The following is a 23,919-nucleotide window of genomic DNA, read 5'->3' on the forward strand; positions in this document are numbered from 1 at the left end:
TCTTGCGGGGATTGTAGTGGTGGGAGTAAAAACTCCAAAGCTTTTATATAATAACGAGCATGTGTCTGCACGTGAACTGCTCCTTTAAGAAGCCTTGGGCTAGTGGAAGAAGGGGGATCCGGAGAAAAGGCAGCCCTAGAGCTATAACAGAGGGCAGAGGTTAAATCTGCTGGCGTTTTTATTGCAAGTATGGTCACTGCATACCCTGTCCCTGAAGGCTTCACTGAATTAGAGGTGTTTGCCATCGGCACTGCCCTGCTGGTAGAAGGTAAGCTCAGTGCGGGACCTCAGCAGCAATAAGTTTTTTGCCCCTATTATTCCTGGTGGGAGGGGGAAGGAAAATTGAAGCAAACAGCATTTGCAGTACGCTGACCCAGACCTATGGTGGTTACTGTGGCTACCTCACCAGTGCTTCTGGTGAGTGAATCAGGGTGAGCTGCAGGCTGTTTGCAGTGAAGGTATGTTCTGTACACATAGCTGCTGCATGGCGGGAAGTACTTGCTGCTCAGCTTTCTTATCAAGAATTTGGAATGTAAGAATTTGTTGTTGACTTTTAAAGGCAATTTTATCTTTCTCGGGGGAAGGATGTTGAAATGATTGATGATCTCTCAAGAAAATTTGGCTGCTTGTTTTGTGGGCTGAGATGGCCGTCTTATAATCAAGGATGATAGGTCCAAAATAGCCTGTTAACTGTTAGCATACATCCAGATTGCATTGGCAGCGCTGTAATTAATGGCTGCTGGGTAAAAGTAACAAACAGAAATATACTTGTATGAGATTCAAAAGCTCTCACAGTGTTAAGAAGCAAAATTTGAGGCAGGAGATCATATTCATTTAATTTAGCCAACGTGGGCTTTTCCTAAGGCATGTGCCACTTTGAGAAACCATCACAAAACTCTGAATTTTTATCTACGTGGCAGCTAGCAAAGGACAGGCTTGTAGCTAGGATTATTTTGGTGTCAGTCACTGGCGTCTCGTCTGAGCTACATCCCAATCAGGGCCTGGAACCCCATCCCTGCATAGTGCTGCTCCCTGGGAATGCAGGGGTGTGGGGTCCAACAGCAGCGGAGGAGAAGCTGTAAACACCGTCAGAATGGGAAAAATGCTTATCAGCCTACCTCACAAATAAGGAGCACAGGAGAAAGGAGGAGGCTTGCCCTCTCCTTGCAGTCAAGCTCTGCTGGAAGGCGGCATCGTATCTGCCTGCAAAGGAAAGCTGGAAGAGCTGTATCAGAAACTTTTCCTCTGAAGAGAGAGAGAAGAAAAAGCTTCTACTAGTGGCCCAGGGGTGAGCTGCTGCCTAAACAGAGAGTTCTGGGCTAAAGTTGGCCACCAGCCATTAAGTCCTCTGCAGGGCCTGGCAGAGCCTGGCATGACTTGGCACTTCGTCACGGAGGGATGAGAAACGGCAAGAGGGCAGGGACACCGCTGCGTGCTGGCGAGCCCCACAGCCAGGGTCCTGCTGGGGAACAGCTGGTTGAGGTACCACGGCCTTGCAGCCCTCGCCTGCCCACCCACCCCCCTGTGCCCGGGGCCACAGCCTGCCAGGCACCTTCAGCTCTTGGAGTCCCAGCAAAGTACCTGCTGGTAAGCTTCACTTGAAACTTGATGTGGTCTAACATGTTTCTATTTTACTAAATGCAAGCATTTTCTATTGGGTTTTAGGCAGAATGTGCCCAGCAGATTGGCAATAATACTTTATCACCTGACTTAGAAGATCAAACTAAATAATTAAAGATTAATTCACTTTCTCAGAGACTCTCAGAGAAAGGCAATGAAGACCTCCTTTTTTGCTGCATCTTTAAGTGCAGTTTGCAAAGAAGGGCTGGGAAAGAGGAAAACCTTGCATTCACTTATTGACTGGACACATTTGCTGTTCTAAAAATGAAAACTCAAAGCTGTTTTTTTTTTAATTTAGTAAGCTCTCTATTTTCACACTCATGACGGCCTTCAAGAAAGCAGAGTAGGGTGCAGCCTAGAGCTTCCAAAAACAGGGGAAAGATAGAAAAAAGTTAATACTAAAAAGCAGCAACTCCTCAGCTCTACTCTAAATATGGTCACCTATCCTAAAGGCTTGATTGCAGTTTGGAGTTGGCAGCAGTTTTACCCTGTGAGTGGGAGGTAAGCTGGCAGGGAGGAAATAAGAACAGCAGATCTCAAATGGCTCCAAGCATTTCTCCTGGAAATACTTTGGTTTATGTTGTGTAATGAAAGACGCACATCAGCTGTTACTATGGTTATGCCATCAGCCATTAATACAATTAAGGTAGGAGCAGGATTTCTGACTAGACAAAATCATCCATCTTATGTAACTGCAGAATTAAGACAATGAGCATAAGTAACTACACTACTTTACAGAATTAGGGGATATGGAGTTTTTTTTTCTTCGCTACATCATTTCTCTTTCCAAGAACACAAAGAAAAAGACATACTGCCTCTCAACTAACAAGACTTAGAGAGGGGATGTTGAGTCAGATCCTCACCAGAGTTAAAATAATTCAGGTCATCTTGAAAAGGACATTAAAGGACAAACTTCAGCTTAAAGCAGTGAAGAATGGGTTCCAGTGTGCCACAGCTCTGTGCTGGGTGAATAGCTGGGGTTGCTAGGATGCTCTTCTAAGGACCAATATTAACTTATTTTTTAAATCTATCAGTGACTGCTTTTTATAATTAGATTATTGCTTTCCATGTATAGTCTATTGACGAAGGGCAGTAATAAGATTGAGCTGGTGTGATTCAAGCACTGTCTAGGTTAACTTTAGACAGAAGCCCAGAGGGAGGCAGGCTGACTGAAACACAGCTGAGAGATTTTTTATGCTTAAACACAAAAGAATGTTACAATTGATATTAACACAACCCATTTCTCTACCAAAGACATGCCTGGAGACATGTGCACCAGCAGCATGCGCTGGCTGTCAGCCCCTCTGAAGCTGCCTCCTCTGCACCCTCCTCGCTCTGACCCACATTTCCCTGGATGGAGCCTGGCAATCAGGTTCTCTATTAAAACAAAGGGCAGAATTACAAATTTCTGCTCTGCATGACTGGCCATACCTCTGATGCAGTTTGAAGCACTGGCTTTAGCTGTCACCTATGACTTCTGAAAAGTCTTTGTCACTTGCGTGCAGACTGTGACCACTGCAGATATATTCCCTGTGCATAAGTTTCCACAGTACTTATTGTTCTCTCATTAAAGAAAACAGTAGTACTGTTGCAGATATTTTCAATTTCCAGCTGAATCACACTAAACAATTTTGTATTTCAGCCCTGCTTGGTTTCTGTCTGAATGGCTTGACAATTATTTCTTTCCGAAAAATCAAAGAACTCCGAACACCCAGCAATCTGCTGGTTCTCAGCATTGCACTGGCCGACTGCGGGATCTGCATCAACGCATTCATCGCTGCCTTTTCCAGCTTCCTAAGGTATATCTTCTTCTTTGTAAAGGATGCTCAGAAGAATCACATGAAAATTAACACCTGAAGTCCTAAGTGGTCAAATTAATTGACTCTCTTTCTAGCATACCACCTAACCAACCTTCTCATTCTCTCAATCTGAAACAGTGCAGTGAAACTCTCTATAGCTCTACTAGACAAGTTAAAAAGCAGGCTTTACTGCATATAATCACCAACAGATTATAAAACTGATTATAAAAGACATCTATCTAGACAGCTTTACCAGTGGTTATAGTAGAAGCTACTTGAATATGGAAATAGGAGTACATTTTCATTTGACTAAACCTCTAGATTGACCCCAAATTTATCTGCAAGTCTTTCTGGTTTGTTACGAACCTTCCCATTAAAGCACTTATTTGAGAAGTTTGTGGAAAATGAAAATGCAGATCTGTCAGCCAGGAGTTCACGTCAGATATGACACATTTGATTTTCCACATTTTCACACATGTCAATCATTTAATTAGAGGACAAAAACAATATCAAGCATTTCATTGAATAATTACAACAAACAAATCACAAGCAAACCATACTCAAAAAAAATGCACTGCCCTAGAAAATAGCTGATGAATAATTCCACCTAAGTAGCATATTTTTAAACCCTGGAAACACCTTTAATAGAGAACAGAAATAGATTTCAAGCCAGAATGTGACTGGTTTGTTCTCTCTTAATGAATATAAAAACATTTTTGCAAATCAACAAGCCAATTATAAGTTCCAGTGAGGCCTTATTCAACACTATTTTACCTCCTGTATAGGTCACTCTTGTTTCAGACACGTCTCACTGAAGGCAATAAATATGCCTTTACTGAACTGGAGTTGAAAAGTTAAGGTCAATACATCAAAATGAGCTTGGTTTTAACAATTGCAGGACCATTTCCTTTAAATGGGAACTGAAGTTTCCCAGCCTCCCAAGAAATCAGCTATCTCCTCTTCAAAGGCACTTCCAGGAGTAGTCTCGTAATGAATTATACTGGTGTTCTGTAAACATATGAGAAAGGAGATTGCTGAAGATTTCTACCTCTTAGCCCTTACAAGCATAAGTCAGGTTAGGTGAACCCAGAGAGAAGAAAAGCCATGGCTCCTTGCCACGGGTGACCAGGATATTGAAGGCACATGTCAGCAGGTATCTGCTACATGAGACCACCTCATGGTTCTTTTCATTCTATGTCTGCAAAGACATTTGGAGGCCTCTGTCTTGCTATCAGGAGTATTTTTATTTGTTGTGAGCTGTTGTACTCTGTTGCACTCTGTTGCATGGGAACACTGACTTTCCAAAAGCTTATTACTCATTTGTTACCTTCACATGTTGGCAAACTGGCTGCTCCCAGTGGGTGCAAATTTTGAAGATATGGATAATTGAATTAAATGTTCATTTCAAATTAAAAAAAAAAAAAAAACCAAAACACACCACTTTCCAACACACAAATGCAGGATTATATTTTCTTCTCCATATTAAGAGTAAAAATAGCTGTTGTACTATATCAGACATCACAGCAAGATAAATGCTAGCAAATCCAACCGCGTCCTGGGCTGCATCAAGAGGAGCGTGGCCAGCAGGTCGAGAGAGGTGATTCTCCCCCTCTACTCTGCCCTCGTGAGACCTCACCTGGAGTACTGCGTCCAGTTCTGGAGCCCCCAACATAAGAAGGACATGGACCAGTTGGAGAGGGTCCAGAGGAGGGCCACGAAGATGATAAGAGGCTGGAGCACCTTTCCTATGAGGACAGGCTGAAAGAGTTGGGGCTCTTCAGCCTGGAGAAGAGGAGGCTCCGGGGTGACCTTATAGCGGTCTTCCAGTACCTCAAGGGGGCCTACAAGAAGATGGGGAGAGGCTGTTCAGGAGGGCCAGTTGTGATAGGACAAGGGGTAATGGTTTTAAAATAGAGGGAGGTAGATTCAGATTGGATATTAGGAAAAAATTTTTACCATGAGAGTTGTGGAACACTGGAACAGGTTGCCCAGAGAGGTGGTGGATGCTCCATCCCTGGAGATGTTCAAGGCCAGGTTGGACGAGGCCCTGAGCAACCTGATCTAGTTGGAGATATCCCTGTTCCTTGCAGGGGGGTTGGACTAGATGACCTTTGAAGGTCCCTTCCAGCCCTAACCATTCTATGATTCTATGATTCTATGAAATACCTCAAGGCAACCACAGTAACAGCTTTCACAATGTTTCTCAGACTTAGAAAGCACGTGCACAGGCTATCATTTACCTTCTCTGTTAATGCAATTTCCAAACATGTCTTCACCTTTTTCTATCATTTTCTCAATATATTCCTTGTTGTTGACAGATACTGGCCCTACGGCTCTGATGGTTGTCAAATTCATGGATTCAGGGCTTCTTGACAGCACTAGCCAGCATTAGTTCCTGTGCTGCAGTCGCCTGGGACCGGTATCATCACTACTGTACAAGTAAGGGCTACAATTTACCTAGCAAACTTACCCAGATCCTGCTGTAAGGCAGGCTTGGTTAGATTTTGAAGAATCAAAGCAAGTGCATATTTATTAACTGCAAATCTTATATACAAGTTTGTTTATCTTTCACAGTAGAGATAGAAGAAATATAAACAATCTCTCCAAAGGATCTCTTCCCATACAGAGGGCACTAACCAATCGCCTTCAGAAAATATTTCCTTTTCCAGATCACATCCAAGTCCTGACTCTCTTGCCATGCTTTCACCTTCTCCATAAATATTCTTGAGTGTCCCAAACAAAATCCAACTCCTCATATTGAAGAAAAACCCATGCACCTTGGGCTTCATCCAACACCCTGCTGTGTACCAAACAGATCTTCATGTCCATGCAGAGTTTACTAATTACAGAGAAACTTTGTGTAGCTAGAGAGCTGTCTCTGCAGATACAGCAGCTGGAACACAGCCCCTGCAAAGCACTTCTGCAGAGATACAATCAGGCAGGCAGAGCTCAGCAGCCCAGTTGCTCAACACACAGGCACTTTGGGGTGCAAGAGCCGTTGTGGGGTTTGTGCTATGTTCCAGGCTCCCTTATGAAAACTGGAACTTGGTACGTTGTTCTCAAGAAAGGAACAAATTATCTTCAACTTTCAATAAAAGTATCAAAGCTATTTTTGGGCACTGATAATGGGAGGAATATGTTCTTTTTCTTCTCTTAGTGAAGGCCAGTTTTTGTTTTCTCTTGCAATTTAGTTTTCAACTAGCTCTGACACCTTAGCTGGATTTAATGGAAATCTAATATTAGACAGGGAGATCAACCTAGGAAAATAAATTTGCCTTTTTTTGTGGACTTGTGAAAGCATATTTTTGACTTAGGTGAGAATAGACATTGACAGGATTGTGAAATATATGGGTTTACAGAGATAGATACACTCTGTCTTTTATCACAGAACTATCTCCCAAACGTTGGCAGTACTGGATTTGTGCATCCATGCAACATGAGTGGAAATTTTTGCTGAATTAGGGCGCTGAGTTGCATTTGGTGTCTGTGGAGACTGCTAGGATTTGCGCCGAGACTCCAGCTGTGCTCCAGCCATCACTGCGGATGGGGAGAACAGGGGAATAACTGTGTTCTCTTAGCACAGAAGTCAGGAAGGGGCAAGGGGCATTGTCATCTGCTGTAGAACAAACTAGCAGCCTTGTGAGCACTGGAACCAGCAAAAGCTGCTTTCTTGTGAACATGGTGCACAGGGACGATGTTTGCTTTTGTCTAATAAGAGAGACCTGTGCTGACTGCTCTATGGGTGCTTTCACAGGGCCTCACCTCTCCTCAAATGCCCAACTTTCACACTAATGCAGCAACTTAGTACCTGTCAGTCCCCATTTCCCTCTCAGTTTACATCTAAGCAGCCAATGTTTTCCAAAGTTCTTACGAAAGAATTGAGTGAAAAACACAGACTGCAGTATCTCATGACCCTCATTAGAAAAGGGAAAGAGACATTATATGAAATACAAACTTATTCTGAAAGGACACCTTAGCACTCTGTAATGGTAGGAATGCCCTAATCTGCACTATTTGGCCATTTTGGCAGTTGTGTGGGAGCTCTATAACCTGGAAGAAATGGATGAAGCCCTCTCATGCAGATCTGTGGCATTCATGTTTCCTGCTAAAGCCAGGCCCTTTCCAGAGAGTGAGGAGTCCAGAGCACCTCAATGTGACCACACCATTCCCCAAAAATTGTGTTCCTTTGGCAATGTCAATAGACAAATTCGGCCCTCCTTTTCTTGTGCTAAAGCACAGGTTGCTCAGACCACTTCACAGAGTATTCTCTAAATGAAAGTATAAAAGTTGGCTGGGAAGAAACTGCTGAGCTGCAGCACTTTGATCCTCTCCGCCACTAGCATCCACACAGCCTTTCAGTCATGGCCTCCATACGGGTAAAGCAGCAAGTGGTAAAACACACCCAGAGCACACAGTGAACATGTTCAATCCGATGATCCCATTGAGGGCGGAAAGGTTGCCAACTTTTTGTTCTGCAACTTTTGTCAAGAATTCAGCTCAGGCAAGGAAACGGGGTTTGTTTCATGTACAGACAAAGGCCCCAAATAATGCAGGCTGTAAGCTAAATCCATACCAACACCCTTTGGACACTGAAATGTCTTTGGGGCTACAAGAGTAGCATCTGTATTTTACAAGAGAGACAGCCTGAAATAAGCATGTCCGTGGAAAGGCATTTTGCTCTCTGCAACATTGACTTGAATGCTTTTGTGTCATGCACTCCTCCTGTCAAGCGCGTACTACGCTAAGAGCACAGGCAGAGAGACCCTAAAGGCACAAGCTTCTTTACTTTGCTCAAATTGTTACTTAATGGTGGCCGAACATTGCTGCTATTACTGAACATTTTGAACAACAAAACAAAAACAAAAAACCAGAAGGTTTTAAAAGCTCATGCTCCGCACCTATTCCAGTAAAACCCACCACTTTTAGTTTCACCCTTCACATGCTGATTGCAAGGAAGATTAAGTCATATTTCATAGATCTGATATACCAAGCCTACAGGCTATACTGTGTTCTCAATCCATACATTAAACTCCTGTTGATGCTGGTGTGAGTTACATGCCTGTACAGAAGGTACAAAATACCTTTGCGTAAAGAACAAAGCTATCAACCTTTAATCTTCATTCCCCAGGAACTGGTACTCCTTCCAAACTCAATTTCATCATCCCCAATGTTTTCACTACGTCCTAACAGTTTCCCAGATATTTGTTGTGGCAATCCTCAGCTTGACACTTGATTATCCACTATCCATATTTCTGAGGAAGAAAGAGCTGATGAGAATGTGAGACATTACTATGATGATGAGAAAAAAGGACTTTTCAGACATTCTGGATCCTAATAACTCAAGTATGTTCACCAATATCCTGAAAATTAACCAAGTTTGAAAGTCAGTACAAATTTGGAAGTCAGTACAATCCTCAGTGAAAGTGCTAGCCTTTAAAGTGTATTGATAACTAGACATGTCATTCATCAGAAAATAGGTTGATACTGATTGGCATATGGAAGAAAATAGTATGACCACCACACATGACAGAGGAGCTAGAGTTTCAAGGCATTTTACTCTTCCTCCTCTTGCTTTCTTCATCCCATGTTGGCACCTATGCTGGACAACTCTTTTCTTCCCTTAATGTGGCTTTGAAGAATTATGAGATGCTACTTTCACAGCAAGGAGGAGAGAACTGCAGAAATCTGTGGTGTAAAGTATGCAGTAAGAGGAGAAAAGGCAGAGGAAACTGAAGGGTTTGAATGTCAATCACTAGCAAGATGGGAAAACACATTACTGAATTTCAAAATTTGATCACTGGAGGGAAAAGGAGAAAACAGAAGCAGCTATGCTAGTGCCTGACGGTGAGGGAGGAAAGGAGGAAGCTGTCTATCAATAGCCAAACATTCAGGACAGAAAAAGACATTTTATGTCAAGGTAGACAGTGTTAGTTCTCCCTCCCTGGCTATTCAAATGAGCAAAATATCCTGAATTACATTCTTAACATAGCAAGGAAGGAAGGAAGGTCTCACTGGACCTGGGATCAGGCAGGAGAAGGCAGCTCAAGGATCAGCAATATGAAAGATGAAGGTGTCTGTGCTGAAGACATTTTGATCTAACAAACGGTTCGTTTTGGCGAGAGGGCAGCACGCTGCCGTCAGCAGGTTATGGAGAGGGGAAGGATCCTTGGTCAGTTTTTTCCTTTCATAACCACGGCATACAGTTACAGTTTTAAAAGGAAAGAAAGAAATCCAGAAGATTTTACATTTGCATTTAAGAATTAGCAGGAAATGAAAATCTGAAGTGATTTATGTCAGTACTTTTCTCAATTTACAAAAGAAAAGACTAAGGAAAATCAGCAGAGATTCAATTTCAAGAAGCAGAATTTCAGTGAGTTTTATCTAATCCTTAACATTCAAGGAAATCTAGGTTGTTATATCAGTATTCAAAGATTAGCAGACTACCATTTGCTCCAATTGCAGCTGTCAGCTCTGTCAAATTAGAAGCATGTCCTTACCTCCTGTCACACTTATTGCAGCCACCCTACCATACTTGCTTCATCTAGTCTTGCACCTGCATCAGTTTTCCCTGACAAAATGCCAATCTTTATACAGATCTTGCATTTTCACTGAAGCAGGAGGTAACAGCCAAGGCAGCTTTATGATCAGGAGACCCACAGCAAAAAAAACCCAATGGAGTAAAAAAATCCCTCTTAGGTTATTTTAAAGAGCTTTTTCTAACAATAGGCACAAAAGAAGCTATTATGCAGTGCAGCTTACTTATTCCTACAAAAATGAATACTTGTGAGCACCAGTGATTGGTGCTTTTCGCACTGCAGATGAAGTAGGTACCAACACCTATTTTACTTACGAATGAGATGTACTTTCCCTTGTAAGACTTTCAGATATTGTTGTCTTTGACAAACTTGCCAATTTTAAGAGTGATGCATGTCATGAAGTCTTGCATATGCCATTTTGTTCTAGAATATATCAGCTATTATGACTTAACCATTTGCAAGAATGAGGAAAAGGGACTTATTTCCCCCTCTATCCTAGAAAATTCTGTTGACTTTTTGTTTGAGAAATTCCTTTTGAACACCAGCCTGAAATCTAGTTGAAGGTAGTCACTGTGTCAGAGATGTATTTTTTGCTCTTTCTGTGAAAATCAGCTAAATGTTTGACCAATTTATAAATCTTAAGAAAAAACTAAATTCATAAAGGTCTCCTCAGAATAAAAATGGAAAAATTGTTTATTATTATGTCGATAAAAACTGGCCAGCATAATCAAAAGGATTGTTCCATGCTCTATTTAGCACTTCCTAAAACTTAAGCTTTTGATATTACAATTTTAGTAATCTTTAAACAATGGGGGTTTTTGCTTATAAGAGTGACCTCTTTCTATCCCAAGCAATTACAGAAGCCATTTAAAATCCTCTGTATTAATATTTCACTGTACGGAAAAGAGAAGTTTCCTTCTTGCTTTCAAGGAGAGAAAGCCAGAGCACGAGAGTGATTAGACTTAATAGGACCAAATTGCCAGCACTGGGCCCTAATTAGGAATTATGTCCTTAAGCATATGCTGAACTCCATACATACACATTTAACTGAATTAGGATCTACATGGCTATTACATTAAATTTTATCAGGCCAAAAAAGGCATTTAAGGTAAAGCAATGGCCTGCTCTGCACAAAAACAACCGAACTGCTCTCGACTTGCCCTCTTGTTGTTGGCCCTCTCTGAGGAGGACATTTTTGCCATATGAACAGAGCACAATTCTTTCACTGCTCCTGTACTGAAAGTATTTTTTCTGGGTAAAACTAAAATAATATCAAGTTGGTTTAATTTTACATTCATGCATTTTTAGCTGCTTCTGATGTGTCATTAAATGCTTTCTGGAGGGTCAACAGGCATCTGAGATCACTAGGACTATTTCACCATTATTCTCATTTTACAAAAGGCAAAATCCAGAAGGAAAAATCTAATTTTGTAAGTTCTGATTCTCTCCTTTTCTAGTGTCCAAGATGGGACTCCTTAAATGTGAGGAGAGAAAATATATGAACTCAGCCCCAGAGATGAGCTTTCCAAACGCAGGCTGTCAAGACATGCCTGCTGCCAGACTCTGCTACCGCATAGACCTTTTATTCTACATCTAATAAGAAAATGGGGTTCTCTAACACACACAGAAAAGTAGCTAAAGCTTCTTCTTACAGTTTTTCATAGAACAGGCACAAATATTAAAGCAAAAAAAAATTAGGAACATAATGGGAAAAAAGAAAGCTAATGGAAATTGAGAAGCGTTATATTGCTGTGCTCACCATGGCCCTGCTAGGCGCGTGGGCATTCCCAGCTGCAGCAGAAGGGGAACCGAGGCAAGGAACTACCAGCCAAAGGCACAAGGAGTTTTCCCCTAGGAGTGTCCTATAGGCTGCACTTTTCCTGTTAAAAAAATTAAACATAGAAATCTTCCTTAAAGCCACCTTGATAGAAAATATTTGAAAGCCATTTCAGCAGGAGGCCTCACAACTTTTATGTTGCCTGCCTGCACCCCAGCTGGTAGCACATGGGCCAGAGGAAAAACGTGGCACAAGAGACTGGGCACCATGAAGGGCTCTGGAGGAGGTGGGAGCCAGTGGAGCAAGAGCCTCCCCTGCTTTTCTGTGTGAGGTGACAGCAGGGAAGGTGAGTTTTCCGTCATCTGCCCCCTAAACACCTGCAGGCAGCTTCATCAGCCACCCTCTCTCAGTGTAGGCACCCATGGGCTGTCTTCAGCACACCACCAACACTGTCCCAGAAGTTGAGGGCAAATTTTGTCACTGCAAGGATCTTTTCCTTACATGTAAAGATCCACATGGTGCCAGTGTGTGCCTAGGACTCAGTGACACGAGAGAGCCTCAGTCATGGTCCATCACATTTTGAGACCTTCAAGATATTGCAGTACTCCATGAAGCAAAAGGATGGGGTGGAAAGAAAGCAAAGTTTCTACCGCAAGATACCATGAAAAATAATTGGTATTAACTATCTTATAGGACATGCTGAGAAACGAACAACAACAACAAAAAACCCACAAGATCTACTTTGTTTTTTTCAGAATATCAGGAGGGCTTACCACTTACAAAATTGTATTCACAAGCAATAAAGCTACTTTTGGCATGAGCTTGGTTTAAAAGAAACACAATTCAGACCCAGGTTTCAGTGCAACTGCTTTTGATTATGCCTTTAAAAAGTTGCTAGAATATGTAAACAAAACAAATCTGACAGCTTGTGTAATAAGCTTTGTCCTGATTGAATTTCAAGTTACAGTTGTGTAAAGCCAAGCTACAAGAACTGCTGTGTAGAACACAATAGAAATGGAAACCTTGGATGAGTAACAACTCTAACATGCTTGTTTGAGCATATACCTAAATAGGATGCAGTTCTGAAAGACACAACTTAGGCCACATTGCTTCTTTAGACTGGGAGGTTAAGAATAATTACAAGTTACTAAAAAGTTTGACTCATGTTTCTAGCCCCCTAAATCAGAAACTATTCCTCTATTTCCATCTCTGTCATTCTAGAGTCATATTATATCAGTACTACAAAGCAATATTTGAGCCTTTGCAGACAAAGTATATCTTCTATGTAGAAATCATCAAAAGACAGATATTAGTCATTATTAATCATTCTTCACTAGTAATTATTAAAAAATCATGTTTTAAATGACAAAAAAATCAATAGTTTTTTTGTAACTACCATATTGAAACATAGAGTATTTAATTAAAAGTATTTTCTTTACATTTTCCTTGGTATTTAAATTGCAATGTATACACCTGTCTTTTTGAACACCTGCACCAAACAATTTTTCCAAGTTGATTTTTCATGCAATTCAAACTCTAATTCTTTTCCCTGAAGAACCTCTGGAAGATAAGAAAAAGGACAGAGGTAAAATCAGCATTCCTGTAAAGGTAATTTCACTAACCCACCTACTTTATTATCCTTCTTTAAAATAAACAAGGACAGTACAACACAAACAGCTACTGTAGAGTTTTTGGTCCTTCCTGGGACTAGTGCCTTACGGGGATCTCCAGCCTGTGCAGCCCCCTCGTGCTCTCCACCCATGAGTCAACCGTGTCTGATCCCACAGCAGGACCTCACCTCATGCACCTCATGCACCTCACCTCCAATCCTCTAACTTTCTGAGAAAGGTCAGAATTGGTCTGAATCTTCCTGGCCTGCTGTCATGGTGCTGCTGTTAAGGGCAGACAAAAAGATTGCTTCCCAACCTCAGCGAAAATTACACCATTACTTCTCCGTAATGGGAGATCTGATTAGAAAGGAGTAGTGAGCAAAGTCACCGTGCTCCTTGCTGGTGCAGCTGGCGTCATGGGCTGTTCAGCATGGGTGTGATTACAGACGTCAGCCTCAATAACAAAATTATCGGGGCCTTTTTACACGCAAGCAGCAAGGCGAACACAATGTCCTGCAGCAGCAGGGAAGCCTGCCTGCCTTCTCCATGAAGAAGTACTTCCTGTGTCTTCTGAAGTTTCCAGTCTTTCATTTCATTCATTGACCTGTTCCAATGGTATTTTATGGAACAGGATGAGATAGGCACAAGTAATCATTTTTATTATAAAATTAGGAAAATATATTTCTAATGCTGAGCTTCACATTTCCTGTTCCAGGCTAAGCGATGATCTTAAGGGCAGAGTAATCTGACCAGCAGTATTTTGAGAACAAGATCTGCTGTCAGGTTGCGTGTATATATTCACATTTATATTGACGAGCAGCAATTTTAGAACAGTATATTTAATATCCATGAGTGCCCTGCACTCTTGGCAGGGCAGGAAGGAAGTAGGCAGGGGCTGGGAAGCGTGTGCAGGGTCACATTTCTGATCTGACCCACACCCTGCAGCAGGGTTTTAGTTCTTCAAACACCATTTATTGCATTACCCTGTGCCTCATCTGAATCTTTAAACACATTCCCAAAACACAAGAATATAATGTTTGTAACAGCAGCTGTGTCTCCGGGTGTGGTACAAAGCTGAGCAGCAATACAGCATTTGTCTAAGTAAAGCACCCGAAAGGGAAGTACAATTTGCTGGTTTCTGAAAGTCTAAATCTTCCTTCAAATTTCGTGCAAGGTTAATTCCTCCAGTCTCAGGTCAGCTTCAGGCTACAAAGCACAGGGCACCACTTGTTTTCTGCCCGTGGCCCAGGGGCCAGGGCACTTGGCTCTGGCGCACGGAGTCAGTCAGCTTTACCCAGTGGTTTTGTTCTGGGCATGGAGACCCAATTTTCTCTTCCCGCAGGGAGCAAGCTGCAGTGGAGCACGGCCATCTCCATGATGGTGTTCGCGTGGCTGTTGCTGCCTTTTGGTCCGTGATGCCCTTGCTGGGGTGGGGGGAATATGACTACGAGCCTCTCCGAACCTGCTGCACCCTGGGACTACAGCAAAGGGGACCAGGTGAGGCCCAGGGCCAGCTCCCATGGACAGGGGGTGGAGGCTGTCGTCCCCTGAGAGGGCCTTGGCAGCACACCAAAACTGTCCCCCATCACTGTTGCTCCCTCCCCAGCAGCTGGGGCAAGGCAGGCACATCCCAAGGCTGCCTTGACTCACATGGCAGCATGCAGGAATAGCTGACGTCAGCTTCCTCCATGGGAGAGGCTGATGCTCAGGTTTTTGCTACTCCCTTACTCCTTGGGAGTAAGCTGCATCTTTTCTGGTTTTAGGACTGACGCTCTTTAGAACGGTTTTGGTTTTATGCAGTCCAGCACTGACGTCTGAGTAGGGATGCTTGCATTTTGAACCCAAACACCCGTTGTGATTTTCTGCAATACTGTCCATCCCGCACACAACAGCATGGCACAACTTAACCAGCCTTCAGCAAATGCTGCTGCTTTGTCAGCATGTTGACAAAACTGGTTTTGTCAATTTTAAAATACAAGTTAATGAATATTTACAGCAAGTTTATAGAGATGTCCTAGAGAGGAATTAATGACCTCTTCTTTTTCCCTCCCCCTTTCCAGAAACTATATCACATTCCTTTTTGCTCTATCCATTTTCAATTTCATGATCCCGGCCTTCATCAATGTTGACTGCCTATCAGTCCATACACCAGAAGTTCAAGAAAAGTGGGCACTATAAGGTAAGAAAGCTTCCTTAACTCCTGCAACTGCCTTGCCAAAATAAGGTTGCATCCAACAGAGACAAAGTCCTCAAAAGCCAATTTCTCTGATACAGGCTTTGGCCCTGCTCCTTCTGTGCTAACTCCCCAGTGTTACTTGAGAAGGAGGGTAGTGTTAACACAGGATGGGGCCACCTAGAAAGTCCGTGGAAACCCTGTCCTTAGAGATTTCAAGATTTGACCAGCCAGCCACATCTGCCCCAAACTAGTGCTGTAAACAGTTCCTTGTCAAAGCAGGGATCGGACTAGTGACCAACACTGGTCCAACTCTAGTCACAAAACAAACACACAGCATGCAGAATATTTGCTAATAGCATATCAATATTTGCTCAGAGAAACTTTGCTCAGGAAGGATCATTATTTTCTGCTTTGCTACAGGCTCTTAGCTCGTCACTCAGCTGGAACTGCAGCACTGCAAGGAAACATGCAGGCACCCCATGGGGGAAAGGGCCTTCCTAACACACCGCATTTACACTTGGCTGAGGAAATTCAGAAAATCTTTATGAGGTGGAAACAAAGGAATTACTCTGGCATGGCAGCTTTATGGGAATGGAATGTGCTGATTATATGAGTTGTTTCCTTAGGCGCAAGCTATACAGTCTGGGGCACTATGCATGGCTGGCAGGCAGAGCCCAACCCCTGCACTCAGTAACAACAGTCAGTTCTCAAGGGGGATGTTATACTGGCAGAGACAGTCAGGCAGACTGGTTTGTAGCTGTCTGGAATATATACATGTGCCCTCTTACGTGTTTCTCGAACAAATCTCAGTGTTTGTTTTTATTATCTCTATTATCTCTTTTTTCAGCCAGTTTATGCAATAGCATATGATTTCTTTCTTATGATATTCTGTAGCTGTGCAAACTGGTTCCAATGCTGAAAATTTAAAGATGAAATTATTGCTTCCCTCTTCGTTAATATTTATAAGATACTTGGGAACAGCTGGCCGTGAACACCATGGACAAGGCCCTAGCATAAAGGACACAGGAATCCTACTACCACAACATGGATGCCACCGCATCCATCTGTTGCACTGCTCTAGTAGTGGCTTCACACAGTTTATTTGTCTGCAAGACCCTCTAAGTAGTTAGCAAATATCATTCCTTTTTATCTGTTTTTAAATTTACACATTGCTCTCCCCCCTCAGCAGCAACTACTGGCCATGGCTTCCATGTCTAGCGCACACACTGCTTTAACTGATCTACCATAAGGTGCTTTGTCAGCTCTGCCAGGAGCAATGGCCACTCCCTGCTTGGCCCCCAGGAACAGAGCTTGGGGCTTGCTGCACAGGCAGCCCTCGTCGCAGAGGGAGCTGTGCTTGTACACCTCGACATTGACAGCAAAGCTGGCTGATCCACTCCTGCTACTGACACAAACCACGGTCCTCACAGGATCTGTCCCATCCACTTGTTGCAGTGTGTGGTTGTGAAACACAACGGAATTTATTGCTCTTGTTTTTCAGTTTACTACTGGTTTACCATTGAAGACGCTGGTCGTTTGCTGGGGTCCTTACTGCCTTTTATGCTTCTATGCAGCAGTTGAAATGTGACGTTCATTCAACCAAAATACCGCATGGTACGTCTATGCTACCCAATGGAATTCAAACAATGACATTCTCCTTACTCCCCTCTCTCTGTTCAATTGACATTGAACCAATGCCAATTCACTCGCAATTGGGTTTCCTTGTTATAACAAGTAGATTGTTTCCTCAAAGCATTCTGTTCATCTATCACTTTTAAGGCAAAACAGCTAAGCACAGTGATATAACAGGCATTGTACTACTGTTTTGATCAGGCAACAATGGGGAGTCAGGGGCTTTTTCTTCACCAGTTCATTAAGGGTCTGTAGCCTGTACTGCTTCATGGTTTGTAGGAGCTTTTTTGTCCTTTCCAGAGTCAAGTACTAGCTCAAAATTTTCAATTTTGAAGAGACGGTTTGTCTCATTCATTTTCTAATACTCCTCTCTCCTCAGGGACGCTGCAATTGATCACTCTTAAGGTTATCCTGTCTTTTATGCTGCCGCCTTTTTCTAGGAGTCTTGGCTCCGAGACTGCCTCTAAGACTCAGTAATATCACATCAAACCTTTCAGCTTTCATTCAGTCCCCCAAAAATCAGCCCAGTTTCAGGTCACCAAATGCATTCCCGTACTTAGGTATCCAGTATCCCACATAAAATGTATTAGCAATATTAGCCCACTTACGCATCAAAAAGTGTCCATGGCACACCCTTCACTGCTCCTGAATGTTTGTATTCACTCTCAACTGAAATATTTCAGTTCCAGGCAATGCTGATCTAAATTCTTTCTCTTGGAGACTATAATTTCCTGAGCAAGGGCCTCCAACTGACCAAATTTATTTCACCTCTCGTCTCTCTGAGAGTAGCAAGCTATTGCCATCAGACACAGGCATTTTTTTGGTAAAGGGAAACTAAGCCTCAGCTGAAGTCAGCCCATTAGCTCCTTGGTGCATTTTTCTATTAATAAATATTGTGTCTCACTACAGATTCCTGCTGTTATTGCCAAGACTGTGCCAACAGTGGATGCCTTTGTATATGCCCTGGGGAATGAGAACTACAGAGGAGGAATATGGCAGTTCCTTACAGGACAGAAGATTGAGAAAGCAGAGGTTGATAACAAAATGAAATAACCCATTATGGCATTAAGCCAAATTAATGCAGGTACATCACTGAAAGCAAATGGTAGAGGAAACGACGTGCATTCTCTGATATGTACATGCAAAGGTGGTTCCACATTGGAAAGGCCGTGCATCGGCTACAAGCAATGAAGTACTGAAAGAAAGCCCTCCACATAAACTGTCCAAACCATCACGAGCTGCTTGTCAAACAAGCTGCCTTAAACCTGTGTTGATTGTCATCAGTCTCATTTTATATGTCACTGCCAATAAACTATGTGCTGGAAAGCATTTTTTTTTTCCTGATACATTAACATAAAAGCTCAGCAAATTAACTGAAGTAGGGTATTTGTTTATCCAGTGAGGCCTCCTCAAATCAATCTGTGCAGTTTGTCCATATGGTATGTCTGGATTACTAAAAGATTAAAGGAGTATTCAGTATTGTACATGTCTGTACAAATAGCTTGTTCATCTGAACAACACATTTTCAATGCGCCCAAAACAGGAGTTCCCACATTTCCATGATGAATCTGCCATCCTAATTCCATAAAAACATTTCAGTGGGCATTTTACCCCAATAAGGAATATTAGCTTGGCTCCTATTCAAATGAATTAGTGTGTGACATTCAGCTTTGTCACACACTAAACTGCATCAGATTTTGCAGCTGCTGCTTACCAGGACAATCAACAAGCTCATAGTCCATCATAAAAACATTCATCTTTTTATCGAACACTGAGTAAAAACTGAAAGGAGGTATGGATCAGATTCTGTTCTAAAAGTGTCATAAGAATAAAAATTAACTTCACATCTGCCATTAAATTCCTCTATGCTCTACATGACAAGAATAATCACTGAATCAGTTGTGACTAAAGAGATTGAGCAATTAAAAAGCCACTGTGTTTTAAACTATTAGGAATATCCACTCTAAATATTTATATTTGGTCACGTTGCTCACATTGCCTACAGGATGAAAAATGGTAAGTTGATGTTGCCCGTTACTACAAGATGTGTCTCAGAATGACCCATTTACAAAAAAGATATGTGCATGACACATGGAATACGAGAGATTGTGTGTATAAAAGCCAAACCTAATTGATTCTTACAGGGATCATATGTTCCATTTCCAAGCGAAATTGACAGTGAAAGAGCTTTTGAAGCCAACCAAAGAAAAAGCTGATCTGTCCCCTATGATGCTTTCCAACATATTAGAAGGGAAAACAGTTGTGTGCGTATTACAAAAGGGTAAGGAAAAAAGTTTGTGTATGGGTTACGAAAGGATAAGGAAAAACAGTTTTTTATGGGTTACAAAAGGGTAGATGGTGCAATCCTGGAAGCTAAACAATCAGTGGGTAGAAGGGGCGTTCTCCTCACAGTTAGAGATAGGAAAAAAATGTCATTTTGCCACAAATTAACATTATCAAATTATCCCATTTGGAGATGTGCTTTGGGACTCGCAAGGCTCAGTCTAGTCACAAACTGCCTGACAGGGCAGTGAGTAACGCCAGGACAAAGTTATTCAAAATAATCGCATCTAAAGCTGACAGCTAAGACTTACATCTTGGGTACACATAGTATTAAGTGAGCAGATGACAAAATGTTTGCACTGGTAAGTGCAAAATAATATGTATGGGCACAAAATTACCTTAAGTATTTATCTACAGTGACAGGCTCTGAATCTGTAATTATCTCTTTCTCAGGAAAGCAACCTGGGTAGGTCTTAAAATCATCAGTTCACTTGCCAGGAGGGTCATACTGACAAATCCCAGCAAGATGCTAAAAAGCACTAAAAAAGGAATAGGAAACAAAAGAGGACACATGGTCACACCACTTGAAAGCCACTGTGCTCAGACTTATTGAATAGGGTGCATAGTTCGGGTCATTCCAACTTACAGAGAACATAGATAAGCTAGAAAAGGGCCACAGGGATGATCAAACATAAGGAGAAGCTTGAATACAGCAGAGATGAAGTGGAGCAGAATGCTGGCTCAAAAGAAGTAACTGGTGAGGAGACCAGAGACAGCCTTATTGAACCAGGGGTTCAGGGCATGTGAAGATAGAATGATCATCTGTTGCTTCCAACAGCACAAGAATGCTTGGACATGCAGTAAAATTAAATTGAGCTGTTTATTTTCTGACATTCAGGGTTTAAGAAGTGTTCTTCATTTGTGCCTACTGAAACATATGGCTTACACAACAATACTGTAATAATACAATAAATAACAGTTTAAGAAATTTGGTTAGGATCTGAATTCCCTTTGGCTTAAAGAGAACATACCTCAGTTAGGAACTCATCTCAGGCTTTGGCCCTTAGTCCATTTTCAGATTGATTTTTGTAAACCTTTTATCATGGGAGTAGAAAGCAGCAGAGCTGCTTCTTCCTTCTGTTGGACAGCTACAAATTTTAATGTTCCTCTGTTTAGGTTTGTGATTTCTTTTTCATATTTGATTACTGAAGCTAGTGATAGGTAAAGTTAAATATTACCACTCAGTGAGGCTAAAGTTGCTTAGAGGTATTCAAGCCTCGAGAGGAATAGGGGCTCTGTCCCGAGCAGCAGCCAAAGCTGTCCTCTACGGCCGCACTGAAGAAATGCAAGGTGATAAAGTCGCTGAAATCGTTCACACCTAGGGACGGCGCAAAACTTACAGATGTGCTTTGAAGAGCAAGGGCCATGTCCATATAGCCCAATGTAGTGCTATAACTTGAGACCACAGCTGAGCCAGTACAGTGCAGTACAATGACAAGAGAACAGGCTGTCCCACCCAGGAAGGGCTTCCCACAGCTCTCCAGAGCAAGACCTCACTTCAGAGCGTTCCCTGTGCCACAGCATATTGAACTGAGTAGCTATGAGCTCCAGTTGCTCCCATCTGCTCAAAAATCCCACCTGGTTTCACTCTGCACCTCCAAACCTAAGAACGTACATAAACCCTGAATTATTTCTCCTATCATTCACCTCCACCCTAAATAACTTAAACAAATGCTTCTCAACCAGTCAGGCCCACAGATGTCCCAGCCTAGAGGCTCCTTCATGCAAGAAGGTTTCAAACTGGGTGAACTTAAACATCTCCTCAGTTCTGGTTCACGATGCCTCAGCTGCTGACTTCCTACCAAAGAGTACAGAAAATGAGGTTGCACTTGGCTCGTTTATTGGATCATGGATAATCTCACTTCCTCTGAAAAAAAAAACAAAACAACTGAACCAAACTAAAAAGAGACTGAAATAAACATAAAAGTTTCCAGGAACTGGTTGCCAAGGCAAAAATCCTCTTCTAGCTATAACTTATTCCTACCACTAATTTATCCACGTTAAGAACTGGCTGACGACCACTAACAAGTGCACCATCAAGTGTGCTGTGTTTCTTTCAGAAAATTGTCTGAAAGCAAACTGCAGTGCATCAAGCAGCCCAACACATGCTTCCAGTTAATTACACAGTTTATCCTTAGCACAGACAGCCTTCATCACAACAGTGCTGGCCTGTTGCCCCCTGGCACTGCTGGTTTTCCAGATCTGCCAGTGAATATCTGCTACCATCCTGATAAAGTCTGTCACAGCAAGGTCCCACCCATATCTTGAGTAGGTTACACTGAACCATGCACAATCCCATCACGTTTTCACACTCTGGAGAATCCCAGATGGCTAGAAACAGGACTTATATTACCCTAATCAAAGTATAGCCCAGGGGGTTATACGGGGCTGCAAAACACTCCCATACAGATAGTATCCCACAGCTATTACAAAAAAAAAAAAAAAAAAAAAAAAAAAAGAACAAAAGAGGAGAAAAGTATAACCCTTGCATGCATTCAGCAACTCAGCTTAAGTCGGAACAGCCAATATGAAAATCAGTGATTAATACCTGTCCTGTCACTAAAGACGACAGTGTGTAAAACCTACCCACTTCTAAAAATTAATTAGATGGCATTTCAGGCTACTTCAGGTGAGCTATCACAGCCCTTTGTTGAGGAGGGTTTTGAACAATTATTCACGATCAAAATAGAAGAGGAAAGCATGCCTCTCCTTAGGGTTCAATTACTTGCTTCAGTATTCAACCACTCTTAACACTCAGTGGTCTGCACTATTATATCCAATATCACCAAACCACCCTACTATCCCTCTTACAGGCCATGTAATTCTGCTCATTTTGCTCATTTGTGTCAGAGTGAGTATTTTGACATGCTGATGAAAAACAGACTTCTGACAAAGAAACAGAAGGCAATTTTTCCTCCTTATCCCTAGACTCAAACAGCATAATTTCTTCAGGTTTTCTTTCAGCGGACAGAAATGCCTCACACCTTAAATAGCATCTCTTGCAGTTCTATTTTCAAGGCTATTAAACGCCCACAACTCCAAATGAAGTTACTGTGTCCTCAATAATGCTGCAAATCAAGGTCTTGCTGACTCAGCTTTCCTGCACTGCCCACGCTTACAAACACCCTACAGTTCAATAAAAGGGAGTTGAGCTTTTCTGCAGTGCACATTCTTCATGTGTTCCATACACTTTCTGATGTATTTTTCCTAGCACCTCTCGTACATCTGATCAGGGCACTACAAAATGATTTAGAAATAGGGTCAGGGGAAAAATTTGCACTGTTCCCCGTCTATCATCATACTACTTTGAACTGCATTACCGTAAAACAGTGAAGTGAGTTGGTTTTGTCACCACAAGGGAAAAAAGTTCAGAGGATTATAGTCAATGGTCTGTATGAGCTACCCTAGACAGGCTAACACAGTAAATACTCAGAAGGTGTTTTGTTATGAAAACAAGTGTTCCACATTCTGCAGAGAAAAAGAGAGGATGGACCTGTTTCATTAAGATTATGTAAAATAATAGGAATTTTTAAATGGTGAACAGGCATGCTCACACATCTATTTTAGGTCTTGTTTGGATGTTTGCTAATGTAAGGTAATCTCTTGTGTATCATTAAAAGACAAAAGGATCCAATAATAACAGCAACAGAACGCAAAAAAAAAAAAAAAACTAAGAAGATCTCAATAAGATGCAAGCTTGAATTATTCTGAATACAATTAAAATTGTACATGCAAGACTTATGAATTATTTTTTTAACACTTTAAGACCCTTGGATTTCCACAGGCAGGGTTTTTTCCTGTATGAGCCATGTATGAAATTTTTCAAAGCAAGTTTTGTTCAGAACACAACATCAGATCATAGAACTGTCAGAAGTGGAGAGCTTGGGCTGAGCAAAGGCGATGTGCTGAGACACAGATTTGCCTCGTTTCAGAAGAAGCAGGAGCCAAGCCCAGGGCTCGGTCCTCTGCACACTGGTTAAGATGACTCCCCTGAAAAATGCCAGAGAGACAAGGCAAAGAGAGCTGAAGTAAGCTGCTACCCCCTTTGAGACCCTGGCCCACAGAAATTGTCAATACAACTAAGAATTTACACCTAAATGTTGATTTCATGTTGAGAAGTATTTCAGATTCAAATAGCTGCTTTAAAGGAATCTAATTTTAATTAACCTATGTTTTAAATGAATATAAACTAACTAAACACTGCTTAGAAATATGCTTCAGAGGACAATACTTAATTTAGTACATCTCTAATGGTAGAAAATGTGCTTCCTTTTAATAACATTTTGTTCTTAGGAATCTGAAAAATAACTGTAGTTGTAAAGCAAGGTCTAGTATCCTAATACAGTGCTATCATAAGTCAAGTTTTAAAAATAATTATTTCTAATTGGTAGTACAAGAATGTGGCTTTAGGGAGACAAATATTTGT

At 41.8% G+C, this 23,919-nt stretch overlaps 1 protein-coding gene across 1 annotated transcript; it reads left to right on the top strand.

The window, feature by feature from the left end:
- Positions 1-189: 189 nt before the first annotated feature.
- On the top strand, positions 190-18,203 carry RGR (retinal G protein coupled receptor). Its single transcript, XM_086616871.1, is given in 12 exon segments — positions 190-268; positions 3,263-3,419; positions 5,738-5,778; positions 5,781-5,858; positions 14,685-14,735; positions 14,738-14,817; positions 14,819-14,844; positions 15,403-15,463; positions 15,465-15,521; positions 17,020-17,095; positions 17,098-17,132; positions 18,060-18,203. Coding segments are annotated over 12 exon segments (885 nt in total).
- Positions 18,204-23,919: the final 5,716 nt, after the last annotated feature.

The sequence above is a fragment of the Tauraco erythrolophus genome, chromosome 9 (assembly GCF_009769465.1).
Source record: "Tauraco erythrolophus isolate bTauEry1 chromosome 9, bTauEry1.pri, whole genome shotgun sequence".
In the NCBI taxonomy this organism is placed as follows: Eukaryota; Metazoa; Chordata; class Aves; order Musophagiformes; family Musophagidae; genus Tauraco; species Tauraco erythrolophus.